Raw genomic sequence first — 18914 nt, forward strand, 5'->3', positions numbered from 1 at the left:
GTAGAGAGTAACGTCGTACGGTACGTAACGAACGTACGTACTAATATAACTATACGTAGTACTAGTATATACTCTNTTTCTTTCTTCTCTCTCTCTCTCTCTCTCTCTCTCTCTCTCTCTCTCTCTCTCTCTCTCTCTCCCTCCCTCTCTCTTTCTCTCTCCCTCTTCAATCCTTTTTTTTGTTCATTCTCGAGCAACGACGGTCGATGGCTCTCGTTGTAAATATTGTTATTTGTAACACTTTTGCTACGACTTGCTTGATTGTAAGTCTCGATTCGATTTAGATTACAGATATTTCATTTCAGCTTAAGATAAAAGTTCACAGCAATGTTGCATCTTAATATTATAATTAAGTTTTGATTATTTTTTTCGAAAGAGTAAATAATAATGTAATCTCATTATAATGCGGATGCAGTGACAGTTTTCGATAACCATTTTCGACTTTAAATTTCTTAAAGCCACAAAGAAGTTGAGAGCTATTGTGTTGGATGGATACGAAAAGAAAGCGTTTCTTTCTAAAGAAACGCTTCATTTGATATAACGTAAAGCGAGATGACCTATACATACATTGCGACTCACACATTTTTCTTATTGACTTGTTTTGCTTTTCATTTCTTTACAAAAGAAAATAAGAAGAAAATGAAAGAAAAAGAAACGAACACTTGTCGTGTTGTATAATATTTACGAGTAGTGATGCAGCACAATTTTGAGTAATCTCGTTCGAATAACATTGTACAAATGACATAATCATACAGTTATACATACATAATTATTCTTATATCTAATATTATTTGCTTTTATCACTTATACTTTAATTGATTAAATGTTATGGTTATTTTCTATTATTTTTTAAAATTCGTTTATTAATAATTCATTAACGATTCATATTATTATTAGTTATATTCAAATTAAATCTAATATTAAATTAGTCTAATATGGTATTGAAATGTGTTTGATATTTGAATTTTGAATTTAAATCATGAAGAGACAAAAAGATTACTCTTTTCATAAAAAAAGAAAACCATTTGGAGAATGTAAAACTTACAGTTCTTTCTAACAAGTGGAATCTTTATTTGCAGAATAAAAACATAATGGTTGAATTTGATTGCTATATCCCGTTATGACGTAAAGATCCCAAGAGATTCCTTCAGGATCGACCTTTAAATTTCGAGTACCGGAGTCAGCTGTTTGCTATTGTTTCCATGAACATATAGTACCATCTTTTTCTTCTTCCTCGGAAATACACGTAAAACGTCATAAAATTCTAAGAAGACAATCAGCGGGACTTTTGCTTCGCAAAGGAACGGTGAGTATGGAGTTTCGTCAGTCATCGTGAACAAAGGGATCGGTGGGAGCCGGGAATCCGTTCGTGTGTAGGTGCGAGTCTAGAGTCGCACGTAATTCCGGAGGAATTATACCGCTCATAAAACAGTAACAGCAAACGTGGGACATGTAATTCGCTGCCGCGAGCGAGTGTCTCGGGGCCCATTGTCCTACCATATTACTTTAACGTGCAACGTGGAATGACTTTCAACGTGATTCTGCAGCTGGAATATGCGGTCTCTCTTACGGGCGTTAACCTTTATATTTTTGTAGAAAGGTTGTTGAAACTCGAGTAAAATTTATACATTTGATTAAGCAGTATAAAAAACAGATAGTAATTTAAATATGTAAGATATATTATACTCCAATTATAAATTTCAGGATAATATAATATATTTTTGTCAAAGTTAATATAAAAATTATAATATATAGAATTAATTAAATTAAGTTAAATTAAAAAATAAAATCGTACGATATTTTCTAAGATTTTACTCTATTGTAAGTCAAAAAAACATTCTCTACAAATTAGTCACGATGAGACACTTTATGTATCTTAAAAAAAAGAACTGAATATTTTTTAGAAATAAAATAACTTCGAAATTTCTCAAAGAACATTTAATTAGAAGGAAATGTTTGAATTCCGCGCGTGTGCTCAAAGAAGATAAAAAAATATCTACTTGAGGCCGAATGAGGTCGTGAGTCCACTTGTATAAGCTTCGGTATGGGCTGTAAATATTGGCTCCCACGCTCGCTGTTAAAGTGCCCGACTTCACCTACCGCCGAGATGCATCCGAGAAGGGAGCACGTATGTACACGCTGTATGCTCGTAAAATCGATGACCCACCTATTCGCGACCTTACATCTTTCTCGAACACTTTATATCAACGTTCAGATTGCGTTCGTTATATTTACGTTTACGTTAATTTCTTTTTCAAGTTGGAATTAGATAAAATTAAGTCAATTTGGATTGAAAGTTAATACATTAATAGTTGCTATATTAATAGATTAGAAAAACGTGATAACCATGTTTTTACTGAGACTCACAACAAATGTTTAATTTGAATAATTATTGTTAAATGTTAATATATTCCTGTATCATATTATATAACTTGTCATAATAATAGAGAAAAGTTTCCTTTCACCGGAGGAAAAGTCTCGGTTTTGCCTCGTTGTGCATCGAGCCTAACGAAGGGTCGGCCAAGTCGAGGACGGACGAAGCTAAAAACTGGACCGGAAGCCCGCGGCAAAAACGCACGTGCCGAGGAGTAAAATGCATCGCGCGCGGCACAGTGACTCGCCTTGTTCTCCAGGGAAAACACCAAGCGAGTGCCGGTGCATCTTGACGAGGATACATCGCGAGTGAACGGTTCAGCCAAAAATAAATTTTAATCCTCAACTTCTATTTCAATTATTTTCCTAATGCTTTATTGCTATCTACAAAAATGTGAATAGAATAAACATAAATACAAAAAAACATAGATAAACATAATGATAAACTAATTCAAAAATCTATTAAAATAGCGTAAAACTTCAGTGCTAATTAAACAAAAATTTTTAATGTTGCAATAAAAAACAATTAAGCATCGTGATGATTTTTTAAATATTCATTGCACTATTAATTATATATTAATAACAATAATAATTATTTACTTCATAATGTTTAACAAATTACAAAGAATGTATAAAGTTTCTTTTAACACAACTTGACACAATTTTTTTTTGTAACATTTAATTTGTGTGAAGTCGGCTATATCATTTTAAATGATGTAAATCATACAATAATTTGAAATATTGTATCTCTCATAAATTCGTTTCATCGCGAAAGAATATTAAAATAGTTTTTCTTATCGAGAGATTTCGTATGTACCTACGTACGTACGATGTATAAAATATTTCAAAGTCACGTATCTACATATGTATGATGTATAGAACGCTTTAAAATATAAAAAAATGAGGAGACACGTTCTATGTGTAAAGTAAGTATGAAACTACAATATTTGTATTATTTGTAATCTTTAAAACATAGCCAAATTTATGCCCGTATTCATAGTCAGGCCTTATATTTAAAGCTAAGATGCTCTACGAATTATTTCATTGGCTACTGAGTGTCTAAAGATAAATTTAAGAAAGCCTTAAGTACAAAGTCTGACTGACTCATGAATTCAAGCATTAGAAGATTGTTGATGCGACAGACAAGGTTTTTTGCAGTTATTATATGTAGCTTTTGAGTACAATAAATTCAATTTTATGCATCAATTATACATATTTTGACAAATATCAGACATAAATATAGACATTCACTTTAAGTATTCGTAGTATAATTATAAATTAATTATTTAGATGTATTTATTTTTTAATTACATGTACATGAAGAAACATATTCTTCATAAACGTTAATTATCTGTAAGAAATAATAATTTTCCGTAAATCTTTTTCTGTTTTATTGATATATAATAATTTTATCAAAAAATTATTAAAATCATAAGTATTATATTAATATATAAAGAGATAATTTAATTTAATTTCTCAATTACTTAAATGATATAAGAATTTAATTTCATTAAATTTGATATACGAAGCATGGACAAAATGCAAATAATCTTTTAGGGATAAACAATAATTCTGTTGAATCTGCATCTCGAATTTTTCGAGCGATATCGCAGCATCTTGTAACGTTTCGTCGAAAAGAATATCGCACTTGTGCGGCCTGGGAACTGTTAGCCCAGTTAGGGCTCGGATTGTAACGCTTCGAGGATTACGCCGTGTTCACAATAATATACGTTATTCCCAATGTTCCCACAATGTAGCTCCCCCGTATAATTGCTATAAGCAGAAAGAAGGGTGAGGGTCAACTTAATAATTAATGCCGCAAGGACATTTTCAGGGCCAAGGTCTCAAATTATGTTTTTACATTTTACATATTTTCTTTTCAAGTGTCTCTCCTTGTTCTTTCTAAATATTTTATTGCTAATATATTTTTATTAAACAAATATTACTATTTAGGATATTATTTTTTTTTAAGTAATATGCGTGTAGGCTATTTCATCTCTTCATAATTATAAATTTGAAAGTAAAGATCGTAAATATAAAAAATACATTATATTAAATTTTACGTCATAAAACATTGTAATTTTAATATTATCAATCGTAGCAAAAGAAAGAAACGAAAAAAAGAAAACATAATTTCATTTAAATACTAAAAAAATAAAAAAAAACACAGAATGTCTGCATGTATATATGAGAGAATGCAGGTTTATACATGATATCCGGCCGAAAGTGCCCTCGAAACGCATAAATCTTTTTCCCTTCTACAGGAGCGAATGGGCCAAGGATTTCGGCAAAAGTGTTTATAACACAACGGTTTGTCACAAATTCCAGTGACAGTTTTATAGCCTTCTACCACGTGGCGTTTAAACCTCTCTTCGACTCGACGAAGAAAACAAAAAAGAAAAAAGGGATTACAATTTACAAAAATTGTTTCGCCAGAAAATAGGCTTTAGATTTTAATTTTTAGAGAGACTTTTTCCTAAGGAAAATGTCTTTCTTAGTGATTCATCCTTAAAAAAATTTAAATTTGAATTTATAATCTTAAAATATATTTTAAATAAAATTATTAAATTTTTAATATATATATATATATTATTTTATAACCTCGTATGAAATATACAAAAAGTAAATTAAAATATAAAATAAAAAAACATAATTAAGATAAATTAACATTAGTATAATATTAATATTAACATAAATTAAGAGATAAAATTATATAAAATTTTGAATAAAAGAGAAATGCATTGTATAACATATGAAATTCATACTGCAAAGATTAATTGCATATTCTAAGCGATAATCAACTTACTTAGATGGAGAAAGTAAGTAGGAGGTGTGTCGCACGAAGCGCCGGTGACTAAAATTGATGTTTTAATCAATGCAGTTGTAGAGGTTCGAGACCGCGAAAGAGTGGATTGCATAAGACGGAATACATAGAGAGAATAAAATTTGCAATTGTTTCTAATGTCAGTCAATTGTGCAACTGCCTCTGCAGGGTTTTTGATAATCATGAGCTACCTTTCTTCACTTCGTTCTCAAAAGACAACAAAGAGAAAAACGTGAGAAAAGGATTCGAATTTTTTTTTTGAGTTATTCAAATCGTGTAAAGCACGTCCTAAGATTATCAAATTATTTCCTATTATTTAAATGTAATCAAGGACAGAGAATTTATATATATATATATATATATATATATGAGTTTAAGAGAGCATATTAAACGCAAAAATTAAAATTAAAACTAAAAGAATTGTTATTTCAGAAATATTTTGAACGAATGATCTATCTTACGTAAGATCTATCTTACGTAACATGCGATTTCAATTGATGACAGCCACATTGTCGTCGTCGTAAGGCACGATTACAAAGAGTGCCGAAATATGCGCATAATTATTCAATCGGGACTACCCATGATATTGTCGACCTACACTTTATATATTATGCGTCGCTGTCGTCTTTCTAAATGTACGGACGGAATGTGCCAAGCTCAATTTCGACGACCTCATTATCGAATTTATCATTTCATTGCTTTAACTACCCTCGTAACCGTTACTGTGAATAAATCATATCTATATATATAAAATATCGTTTGGAGTCGATGCATTCCGATTGATGTATCTATATGACAATTTACATAAGATGGGAATAATATATATTATTCTTTTTATTTTTTCTTTATAAGTATTAATATTTTTTTAAAATACTAATTATGATTCAGTAAATTTTGTTTCAATAATATAATACTGTAATTATATATATTATATATTTTATTTTAATAACTAATATTTAATGTGCGAGATAAAGAGACAGTTGACATAATTTTGTATGTGATGCGATCAGGCTTTTATAGCATATACATATAATATATCTCAATTGCAAGACTAATTGTGTAGATATTGCAAAAGAATTGTCGCATGACTCATAAAGTTTGTTGCAGTATGACTTGTTAAATAAATTCCTCGCAAGATATTTCGCTCAAGTTTGTGATAATAAAAAATAGATCTTACAAGTTTAAAGGTTTAAACGTATATAATTATTTTATTGTATTTCTTATTATGAATTTACGTTGAATATATCGTATAAATTAAATGCGTGCTTTATAAATTCTAAATTATAATTTTCTTCACTATATAAAAACTTAATAGTTTCTTAGAGATTAATATCTCTAATATTTGTTCATTTCAACGTGTTTGTGCATGTATTTTTTAATACAATATTATTGTTATATGTGCTCTCGCACATTGAACTAATGACCTATAATAAAATTGCGACTGCAATTTCGATAATTTCAGTTTCTAATTAACGCGACCCAATTTACCTGTAACGATGGGCAACTATGATGCCTATACTTCTTAGTGGCCAGCTCCCACCAGGGTATCACATTCTGGATTCCTCGTGGTTTCACAGGATCACTAACCGCATGTTCGTATAATGGCTCTAAGATAGGTCCGTTCCCAGAGAATCTTCTAAGAGAATCAGGTTGATCCTTTGAGAGATTTCCCCTTCTCGGTAAAGTAGCGAAAACGTTAGCTTGAACTTCTGTTTCCTTAGATTCTAAAGAATTGTGTCTAGTTCTGGAAAAGAGATCTTGCCGCTGTAAGCGATTGGATCGTTCCGATTGTCCTTTAAGAATCATCTCCGTGGCGTCCATAATACAAAAAGGATCTTGTCGAATTTCTGCCAGGTCTTTAATAGTCTTTTGTTTTTGATTGACATCATTATCAATTGAGCAAGATTTCTTTAGATCAAAATCGCCATGAGAGAACCTTTCACCATCAAGGACGTCCTCACTGGACTTGTGAAGCGGTCTTGAAGAGATTTTGGGTCTTCTCGAGGGCAATGTGTCGTATCGACGATCTTTCAAACGATTCTCTATAGATCGCACCTGCTCTGGTTTGCCTGAAATCCTCTCCAGGATTTCGTTAGAAGTTTGTTCTTTCTTCAACAATGATTTCCCTTGGTCGACTCGAGAGCGATTCCTGCGAATTGCACTGGTGACTGGTAATCGATCTTTCTGAATTAAAACTTCGTCATCTGTCGAAGATGACGAATCTTTGATCTCTAAACCTACAGATTTGCTTCTTTTCGAGATATTCTTGTCGATATTAGATTTTGCTTGATTCTGTGAGTGGCTTTTTTTCAATGTTAATTCTTGAGAAATCCTGTTCCAGGCTGGATTTCGTTTCTGAGAATCGCAAACCTTCGGTAGTTCCGTCAAAGACTCACTGATTGCGTATAAAGATTCAGTGGATTTGCTTGATGAGGCAGTAGTGGATCCCGTCGAATGTCTGGATGTATTCTCAATAGATGAGGATCTCGGCAAGACTTTGGGCGGAAGTTTACCCTTCGAATTGGGTCTGCGAAGATACTTACTGGTATCTTTTCTGCATTCCTTTTCATTCTTTTCTTCAACAACTTCATCTATATCAGTGCTGATGGGCAGCATGGGCGCCATATTTCTCTTTCTCACGTAATCAAAGAAGTTCCCAGATTGATCTTGCGGTAGCAATTCGCCTTTGGCGATCCTATTGATCACTCCATAAGTTCCAGGACTCATTTTCATCACTTCGTAACTCTTATCGATCTCTGCAAGATTTCGATTAATGTCTTCGATATATTTGGCTGTAGTACGATAGAGATCGCCGCTGGGAACATAGTTTTCATCAACTATGACCAATCGATGTTCGCGTCCGGGCTTGGAGAACACTTGTGGAACTGCATAGATGGGTTGTTTATTCTTGGAAAATCTTTGTTTAGTGTGCTCCAGATCATTCTTGACAACGGACGTACTCTTTAACTTCTTGAGAAGTTCATTTTTGGTATTTCCCAAATCTCTAGCGCTTTTTTGTTTGTCATTTTCCATTTCAACGTAAGGATCATCTCTATTTTTAAAAATACAACTGTTTTTCGATTCTTTTATAGAGCGATTATTGAGATTCTCGACGTTTTCTTTGGCTTTCTTAAATACGTCGCGTCGATTGTTCTTGATATTAATAAAATTATTTTCCTGTAAAGTCATGCCGACACAAAAGGGTTTCAGATTTATCGGATTATTTTCTACTGGTACTGCATCATAAATTCGTCGAGCGCAGTCTTCAGACTTCCATCCATAATGATCAGTGCAGAAGTTGGTTTCAGCTTGAGGATCCCTCCTTTTCGCTTCATAATTCTTATCATTATTTTCTCTCAAACGCTGAAGATTGCTCGGCGGAGCGCTGTTTCTCGAGCTACTCCCGTCGAGTTTATCCCGTCGGGAGAACGTCTTTAGCGTTACTTTGCGCGGCTCTTCGAAATCTCGCGACCTGATGGCACGCAGGGTGCCGTAATTCTCGATCAGTGGCTGATCCTGACCAAGATCAGCCCACCTGGGCACCTGTCGCGCATCTTCCGAAACCACGCGGAAGTTAGAGAGGCGCGGCAAAGCGTACGGGCCACCTGCTTCTTTTAACAATTCCTCGGAGTCGGAACGATAGACGGCACGCGGCCTGCCGCGCGATCTTATAGTCGCATAGCCATCATGAACGCGTCGTGAACATACATTTACGTCCATCTTCAACGAGCTGTTACAAACTTCTTCTCTTTGGCATGTAAAATCGGCAAAGATTTACATATTTTAGGGAACGATCCATATTTTAGAAGATACACATGGGTCTTGAAGAAATGAATAAAGATAACAGTCATTGAAGAAATATTTTCTTATTTTTAAGAAATTATATTTTTTCATTTAACAGAAAAGTGAAAATGGAATCTTCTCCATATATTATTTTTCAATACAAGGGACATATGTATGTTTTATTTTTTATTTGAAAAAGCTTTCTTTTATATATAATATTTCAAATTTATCTTATGATAAAAATGATATAAGTTAATTTTTAATTCATAGTTTCATCATATTGCTTAAATTTAATTGAAATCATATTTTCGTTACGTTAATCTCGTAGAGAAATGTTTGGGTTTGCCGTGTATATATGTATGTTTATTCTTTGAAATATACAATTTATGTCCACAATTTCCAATATCTCGCATCTTGAAGCACATCTTCCAATGAAGTTTAATCACATCACTGTTGTAAAAATCACATAGAGTCCTCTTCTATCACGGATCATTTACTTGACGACCTTTATTCATGATTTCAGCCACGGATCTCTGCATGAATAATTCATTATTTGCTTCGGAATCATTTGCCTGAATATCGATGTAAGAAGAACAGATGCAATCGGCAGATTATTTCTCTGATACGTTCGCAGTTACACTTCTTTTTTGTAAATTATATGGTACTTTAAGAAAAAGTAATTTCAGCAAGTAACAAAAAATTTGTTTTGTCACATTTCTCTACCGTTATTGTACATTCTATGTAAAATTTAATAAAATATAATATAATATTATATTTATATTTATCATTTTTATAGTAGTTTCAAAAATCTGTTTGTTTAATATTTTTATAATCATTATGTATCTTTTATTTGTTATATTATTTTTTTCGATATTATTCCAATCCTAGCTATTTTTTTAATTTTGGAATTCTTTGAAATTTCAAAATAAAAAGATTCTCAAGAATAATCAAGATAAATGGATTGACTAATAGTGCTCTCTCTCTTAAGTTAAAAGAAAATTACATATACGAGATTATGTCTAGCAAAGCAACAGCTGTCATAACAGCAACATTGATAACGCTTTTGGATTTCAAGAACCGATGATGTAACGTTCTGAAATTATTTAATGATTTCAGGACTCTAACTATTCTGATCGAATAGAAGAATTATTTACACTAATTATATTCGTTGTAATTATGTATCTGAATTATAGATTTGAATTTATCTAGATAAATAAAAGTAATAAATTTCGTATTAAAAGATTAATTTTGTACTGGAAAGATTAACGGATTCTCGCTTAAGTAAGATGCTATAATAAGAATCAATGACCTAAATCGACCCGGAATCATCCAGAGCATATTGAACTTATCAGTGAATGATGAGTGTGGACCGATAAAGAGTCTTCTGGCATCATTTGAAAATGCGCATCTCTTATAATAATAATTACGACCATCTGGTGGGAGCGATACCAGGTGTCTCAATTAAACAATTGATTTTAAAATAAATGTATACGCTGACAATTATTTCCACAGAGTAGAAATTCAGAGATAATTATAACTAGAAAACTACACAACATGGAGAAGTGTTAATCGACCAATTAATTAATATTACCATGACTCGTGAATCTGGAATTTAAGACTCGAAGTTATCCATCCATGTGGATTAATAATAGCTACTCGTTAATTATAGATTATATATCCTCTAGCTATATTTCTATTTAATTAAAAAGGTTTATATAACGTTTGTGATAATAAAAAGATTATAAGAAAAATAAATATTACTTGTATAACAAATATCTAAAATTTTTAGGAAATATTGTTGTAAGATAATACTTATTTTCATAATAATAATAATATATCTTTTTGAACTTTTCATTTAATTTAATTTAAAAAAAAAATTTAATTTAAAAGAAAAAGATAAAAATTGCATTACCGATTACGTTATAAATATGAAGAAAAAGATTTGAAGAGAAATTCCAAATATTAAATGCATTTAAATATTGAATCCATTTTGTCGATGATTGATAATTAACATAAAGCATTAGTAGTCGTCTGAATTTATTTATTAACTTGCCACGTACAATCCGAAGCACCATTTCGCTCGTCATGTAATCAAAGTTCATCTTGTCGTTGATTAGCATGAGGTCGTCATTCGCTTTTTCGGTCGTTAACGCGACACGTAGATGCGTAGCGTAATGTAACGATGGACATTACAAGCGATTTACAACGCTTACAGACTCGCGAACGAGAAGCAGCAATAGGATGATGGATATATGACAGCGCGCAAAATTGCCAATAAACGCTTTTACTGTGCGAAGAAAAACCAATTTTCCAAATCGAAATTGTTTCTCGTGTAATTATTTGTTATTTAATTACAAATGTATAAAATTATTTATTTTTATCATTAGTCCTTTCTTAGATTTTTACAAAAAAGACGATAAGAAAAAATTTGATTTATTCATCTTAAATAAATAAATTAATTTTTCGTAATTAATATATAATATATTTATAATAATTTTTAATTATAATAATTTATAATATTTAAAATAATTCAATTTTTATATATAATCAAAGTTATTCAGTATTTAATTTATAATTTGAATTGATATCTTTCTTTCTCAACAACTCTGCAATTTTTGCTATGTCGCCAATTTTTATACTAAATTGTAATTTATAATTTTTAATAACTGAATTTTTTTTGGAAATTATATAAAACAAATGGTATTTTACGAGAATAAATTTCTAACTTGACCGTCATTAATTATTACATTATTCACTTTCATTTGAAAGCATGTGATTGAATTAACGTTGCGGTGGAAGGATACTTTCGAGCGAACGCAAAACGTCATCCTGCTGGATGATATACAGCTCTTCTCCGTCGCGTCGGGAAACCGACGACCGTCGAGGTCGACACGGATCGGAAACCATGTGCAAAAGAGAGCACTTCGTGATCATTATTGCAAAACCGACCGTGCCACGCGAAATCAGAGCGCGTGAAAAGAGAGCGAAACAGAAATTATCTGCAGAAATTACACTTTTTTAACGTGCGCTTTAAAGATAACGCTCCAATCATATACATTTATATCAAATAATCGTACAAGAACAAGGGTTCCGTACAAAGTCCATTAAATATTTTCGAATTAGATTCATCCTATTTAAGTACGGAGCAAAGAATCAAGCAACTCGCGTAAAAAACTGCAAGTAGAAAAGTCCGCCGAATTTCGCCGGATAATTAACGGTTATTAAAAACTCCCCCCTTCTCTTTCTTCCCTTTTTCCTCTCTCCTCTCTTTTCTCTTTTTTCACTCTCCATCTCAACGTAACTTGTTTTGCCATTACGATTTTTCGTTCTACACTCAATTTTATTGCGAGTAGTTCGCAACAACCTCCCGCGAATGCAGCTTCCGGAATAAGAATCGAGTTGAGCGATCTAAACGAGATTTCGCGGATGAGCGAGAAACTTGTTTCCGGGAAATTTTATGAAATTTAATCTCTTCCAGATATTCATAGAAATCAAAATAATAAATCAAATAATAGTGAAAATATTTGTACGAAAGGACTGTATTTATGAATATAATTTTTTAAAAATAAATTATATAAAGGATTAATTAGTGGAATAATTATTGTATAATAATTATTGTATAATAATTTAAAAATATTGAATGCTTAAATTAATTAATTTCTCTTCACGAGAAAATAAAAGGACAGAAATTCAGAGAAAGGGAGAAAATAAAAGGGCAGAAATTCAGAGAAAGGTAGAAAAGGAATGCAAAACTACAGTCATTAAAGGCAAATAAAAGTTGCACGTCACGCGCTCGAAGGAAGTCTCCTCCCCTCGCCACATCCCTCTTCTGTAAAACGACATCCGCGGCCGCGACGAGGCTTTGTCCTCGCGTACATACGCACGCACACGCGTAATGCAGGTGCATTTATTCTGTCGCGAGTTGCCGCGTCTCTTTCTTTTTGGCGGCTGTATGATAGAGCGCCATAAATATTAATATCCCCGTAGATGTCAATACGTCGCAAGTGTCTCGCCTTGTTACAGTATTTTTTTCTCACTGTCTCGCCATTATTAATCTTTCTTTATTTTGTCGCCGTAGGTTAATAATAAGGTAGAACTAAATTGTAACATTCTAGAAAATAAATTATTTTTTTTATTTAATTATATGTAATAATAAAAATGAAAATTTTTCTCAAATTCGTTAATTCTTTTGACTCTTACAATTTTTAGATAACAAATAAAACAATATACTCTACATATATATTTACAATAAAGTTATGTAAAAAGATATTCTTTTTTAACTAATTAACAAACGATGAGATATAAATTTATTCATCGAATTACTATATAATTATATTATGCAACACTATTATATGTATGTATTCTTCTACATGTGTAAATTCGTGCTCGCGATGTTCAGAAAAAAGAAATTCTTTTCGCGACATCTGTAACCTGTGCAACGTACAATTTTCCGCGAGATAGGTACATATTATATGTTACATGTACAAAAGACAAAAATGAAAGTTAGTGATTATGACTCGTGCGACAACGATCGTGGACGGACTTTGCGCAAAGAGGACGACAGCTGACCGAGCGATGACGCGCGCAGGAACTCCGACAAAATAATTACAGACTCCTGCGACGAGATGTAATCCCTCGGTCTTGACGATCGGCGCAAGGCATATGCCGGAAAGATCCGCAATTTGCTTTCGTAGCACGACAGGAGCGTGCCGCGGTAATCGCACTGTCGCGTTGATTGTCTACAACATCTGCATCAGATAAGGACAGATAAGAACGCACCCGCATGTAAATAATTGAGATCGTATACTTTTCGGATCACGAAAATCCTTTAACTCATGATTAACTCTCTTTATAAATTATTCCATTAATAAACAAATATATATTATTTTTCTCGCTTTTGCAAATCAAACAACTTTGTATATCTAATTTTAATATAATTAATATATTTATAATTAATAACGAATATAATTAATAATGTAAAATGTTAAGTTTAGATTTTGATTAATTTTTTTTAAATGACAACGTTCGCGTATGAGACATTTAATCAAAATATAAATTAATAGGTATCAACATGTTACATCTTTTTACTTTAATTATATACTATTATAATAATATTCTGTTGCAACGGCTTCTGTCGCAGAAGTTGGTTCCTTTGTAGTACTAATCTCGAGTATCGCGATATTTTATCGTAGCTCTACTATCGGTAGCAAATAGAGCGGATTAAATACTCCACGCGCGTGGAGTGTATTATTAACGCGCAATTTCGTGTCGTTTCGAGTGAGATAAATGCGGCGTATCTTGGGAGAATCGTGGGCTTGACGTTATAAACGTTACGTAACGCGACGGAGAGACGATGTCGTTGTACGGGAGTCCGCAAAGTAAAACAGTCTTCATAAATCACGGAAAGCATGCTTCGCCATCGTATAAAGTATACAATTACTACTACTTGCTCAAAGTGAGCAAGAAACCGCAAATAGACAAGATGACGATCTTTCGGTCTCAGTGCACCGAGTAAATCGGGATTTATCGAAACCCGCACAGAGAACTTGCTATTCCATCTGGCTAAGCCTTCCGCTTTTTCAGCCGATGATCGATATACCGGGAGGCAGAAAAGTCACGTCTCTCCGCCTTGACCGTATCGAAGCGATCGTAACGGTACGAAATAAGACGTTGAAAGAACGTCACGAAATGATTTAAATCAGACAAGCTAAAACGTGTTTAAGAATTTTGCAATTATCTTTCTCTTAAGTCCTAAACATTCATAAATGTATTATATAAAATAAACCTGGATTTCCCAATATAAAAAAGATATAAGAAGATGAAAAAATTAATGAAAAAAAGAAAAGATATGTTAATAAAATAAAATAAAATATAAATAAAATTGAATAATAAATAAAATAAATCTTATAGCAGAAAATAAAATAAAGAAATTTCATGATTATAATTTGAAAGTTCTTCAAACATATAAATCGATCATTATTCACTATTAACAAGATGAAGAACAAATGTTGCAGTTATTACATTTTAATATAAAATTTACATTAGAAGGCTTACATATTTCTGCGTGATGCAACAACGATGATTAATACTAATTATTTTTCAAGGAAATTATCAACCGATCGATGATTTAATTCGACGAGATCGCACTACCGCCTTTTTTTTTTTAGAAATCGAGTTTCCTAGACAAGGCCGATCGCAACAACTTAAAAAGAACAATTTTAACTGAATGGAATGTAAAATCGGTATACGTCACCGACGAAATGAGCCTGTACCGCGACGATATTTACTCTGCCTGCAGCACGCATGCATACAAATGCAGCCTCGGTGCATGTTTTTACGCGTGTCACGTGGACTTGACACTATCTAGAACAGAGTCTCGCTTCTTGGTTTTTTTCGTCGCGTAAAATCTTGATGCGATTTTATCGCGCGACTCTTAGAGAACAATGTGTAAAAGATCTTCCTTAGTGAAACTCTTTTAAAACAGGCACATCGCAAAAAATGCTGATATAATATTGGGTTGTCCGGAAAGTTCGTGCCGACTAACCTATATAATTTAATAAATGTATACTAAAATTTAAATTTTCTGCGTTTTAATTTTCCTTCAACATCGACACGAATTTTCCGGACAACCCAATAAAAGATATATTTTAATAAAAGAATAATTCATAAAAAATTTTCTAAATTCAATATTATATAATTAAATACTACATCATTTAATTCATTTTAAATTTCGACAAACATCAGTCCATAAGAATTCATTCAATCAGATAGCATTATAGTTTTTCTGATTAGTAAAAGAATAATAAAAAAATTATTACAGTATATAGTATATTTTTTGCTATATTTATCTTTTTGGAGTAATTATTGACTCATCGCTGCACATCATATTAAATTAAACATTTTGCTAAAATTATATAAATTAAATCAAACTTATTTATAAATTAGATTTTATTTTGTATTATATTGTACAGTGATTACCTACATTATAGAATAGAATAGAACATAAAGCATATTCAACAAAGTTCACTGCAAATAATTCTATTTGAAACTCATGGCGAAAAAATTGGAAATAAGGTCGAGATAAGAATGAAGATGAAGATGCGATGGCAGCAATAATAATAAGTGCTCCGACGATAATGATTCATCACAATGCTCGTGGGTTTAATTCATGGATCTGAATATATAAGTATATGTGTGCATGTAAAGGTCCCGAAGGCATAGACATGGAGACCAAGAGACCCAGAGACTTGATTGGAGCCAACTACCCAGCCAATCCCGCAGTCTCGCTTATTAAAAGTCGCACTGTTGTTTCGCCTTTTGTCTCTCCTCTTAATGTTCGGCATTAACTCTGGTCGCCTTAAACACGCACGTCCGCCTTTGTGAGCGTCTCTACTTTTCGCATTTTCTCTTCGAGAGCCAGCATCTCTTTGCATGAACATCTCAAAATTCAAGGACATATAAATTTGAGAAGAAGAAGATTTAATAATGCAATAATATCCGAAGATTTAAGTATTTCAGCCTTGATCTAAATATTAAAACTATCCTAAAGCAGGAAATAAGAGAAAGAGGGGATCGCGGATCGTCCACGATACAATGACTTCAATTATCCTAAACTAAAGACGTCTTTGGAATTTTTTCCTCACAGAAGTTTGTTTCCGCTAACAAAGCAATAAAAAACGTGAGAATCCTCCATGAATTTCGCGTAATGGGATAGCCATCGAGATTGGCCATCGAGATAAATCAGGACTAATTCAATATCGATTTCGAATTGAATGAAAGAAATATGATTTGAGAAAGTCTAAGAGATTCAGACTGTCTTGCTCTGTGAAAGGAAAATGTCGACAAAAGATAAGCTTGTGTATGTACTCGTCACAAAAGGCTGCAGGATCCGGGCTAGACCCTTCGGCTCAATGGCGTAAGCTTCGACCAATAACTTTTGAAAATTTGGTGTTTTTTTCCTTAAAATCTTAAAATCTTTCTCGTTTTCAGATCGACTGTAAAATATTAAAATTTTAAAATATCACTGAATGTGAGAAAAATCATACTGAGATATTCAAATATAAATTATAATATAAATTAAAATATATATATTGCGATTTGATATAATAATCAAATTCAAAATTAAATATTTATTCAAATATCGAATCACTATGTAGCTTAATTAGAATCATCTCTGATACTATCAAAATAATTTTCTCTGTTAATCCATCTCTTTTTCGACTCTATCTCAGAGATAAATGTCTTTCATTTTTCGATTGTCGACTTCACTTCTCATCGAAATACTCTATATTCGGATTGAATCATAAAGTCCAACCACGAGAGTGGAACTCGCGCAACACTTTGTCGGAGAAAAAAAATTGAAGAAACTGGTTGTAAAAGTTTCATGAGACGAAGAGAGAGTGCTGCTGCTGGTAGATATCATTTTGCGGGAGGACTGCGAAGATAATAACGATTACAATTTATGGCTGATTGCGCCAATGGACTCGTCGCTCGGCAAGTCCTGAGGATTAACGGAACTCCCACGCGTGCCCTCAGTATATACTGTCTTTCGTTCCAAGTTCATGAATTGCCTAAGACAACATATACGTCCCTGAATTCCCTTCCTAGTGAGGAATACTTTAACTAATAGAGAGTACCCTTTTTTTGAAGAGATGCATAAACTTCGACATTTGATATATATTAATATATTATTCCATAACTTTACTATACTTTTGTAAATCAAAAGTGAATATCGATGTAGAAACTTTCTTTGTTATTAAATAAGTGGATATTAATTAATTAATCTCTAAATCTCAATATAATATGTATTTCAATTAATATTTATTCTTATCATTAATATATTTATTAGCATACATATATTTGATTCTATCACAGATTCGATTTAATATTCAATATCTAGTTTAATTTAAATATTCTATATACATACACATCATACACATATGCATATTGATGGCAATAGATATGGATTACTATTTGTGATTAGTATGTTACATTATATGATGTGTACATGGGCGCGGTTAGAGATTACAAATTAATTTATGGAAATATATGCATTGCGTGATCGACCATGCAAAAGCGGAAAAAAGAGGAAAAAATATATCCGATGCGCGCTAGAATTACTAATTAGACAGCAAATAGAACTGCGATTCATCTGTACTGCATTCAAATTTCGCGACACGAGGAAATTGCATTGTAAACGTACATAAATACAAATGTGATTCCTTCATTTAGTCAAAAATTTCATTTTTGAAGTCAATCGCTCTTTTCAAGAAAAAGAACGATATTTAACTTGTCAATATTTAACATTAAATATTTGGGCACTCTTAAATCTTTAATTTAAAATCTGGAGAGAATATTAAAGAATAAAACTTTATCATTTAATTATATCAAAAAGTTTCATTTTTCCACAATTTATAAACAACGAATTAAAAAAGAATCTATTATTAAAAGTTTAATTTACTAAATAAATTTATATACAAATGATAAAAAAGATATTTTTGATAGAATTTCGTCCCAAATAAAAAATCATCTGAATGAACTTGGTTTATCTATTTTCAGATTTCTGTAATTTTTAAAGTATTCGATGCCATTAGCAATATAATACGAAGGTATATCTCGAAAGAGCGAATGAATTATACGATGTAATGAAGCAAGCAAGTAGAGAAATTTTCACATTACATAGTTTAAATGCAAGTATGTGCGTATGTTGCCGATAAGATATTATAAGAAAAAGATGTTATGTTATATACGTCGTATGTTAGATTCGTTAATAGAATATACATATATGTATAATATGTACGATACACATATATATGGGACTAACAATCTGGGCTAACGATATATTCCCGTTGGCTGGTCAATAAAAATCCGATCTGTTTTTAATATGCTATAAGGTTCGATCTGGACGTTATCTGAATTGAAGAACACTTTTGTG

At 32.0% G+C, this 18914-nt stretch overlaps 1 protein-coding gene across 1 annotated transcript in view; it reads right to left on the bottom strand.

Moving 5' to 3' along the window:
* LOC105624626 overlaps positions 1–8917 on the bottom strand; it is a 13332-nt gene extending 4415 nt beyond the window's left edge. Inside the window, exon 1 of the mRNA XM_012205983.1 lies at positions 6686–8917. Coding sequence (XP_012061373.1) covers positions 6686–8917 — 2232 coding nt within the window. The remainder of the gene's footprint in view (positions 1–6685) is intronic.
* Positions 8918–18914: the final 9997 nt, after the last annotated feature.

Source organism: Atta cephalotes (assembly GCF_000143395.1).
Source record: "Atta cephalotes unplaced genomic scaffold scaffold00083, whole genome shotgun sequence".
Lineage (NCBI taxonomy): Eukaryota > Metazoa > Arthropoda > Insecta > Hymenoptera > Formicidae > Atta > Atta cephalotes.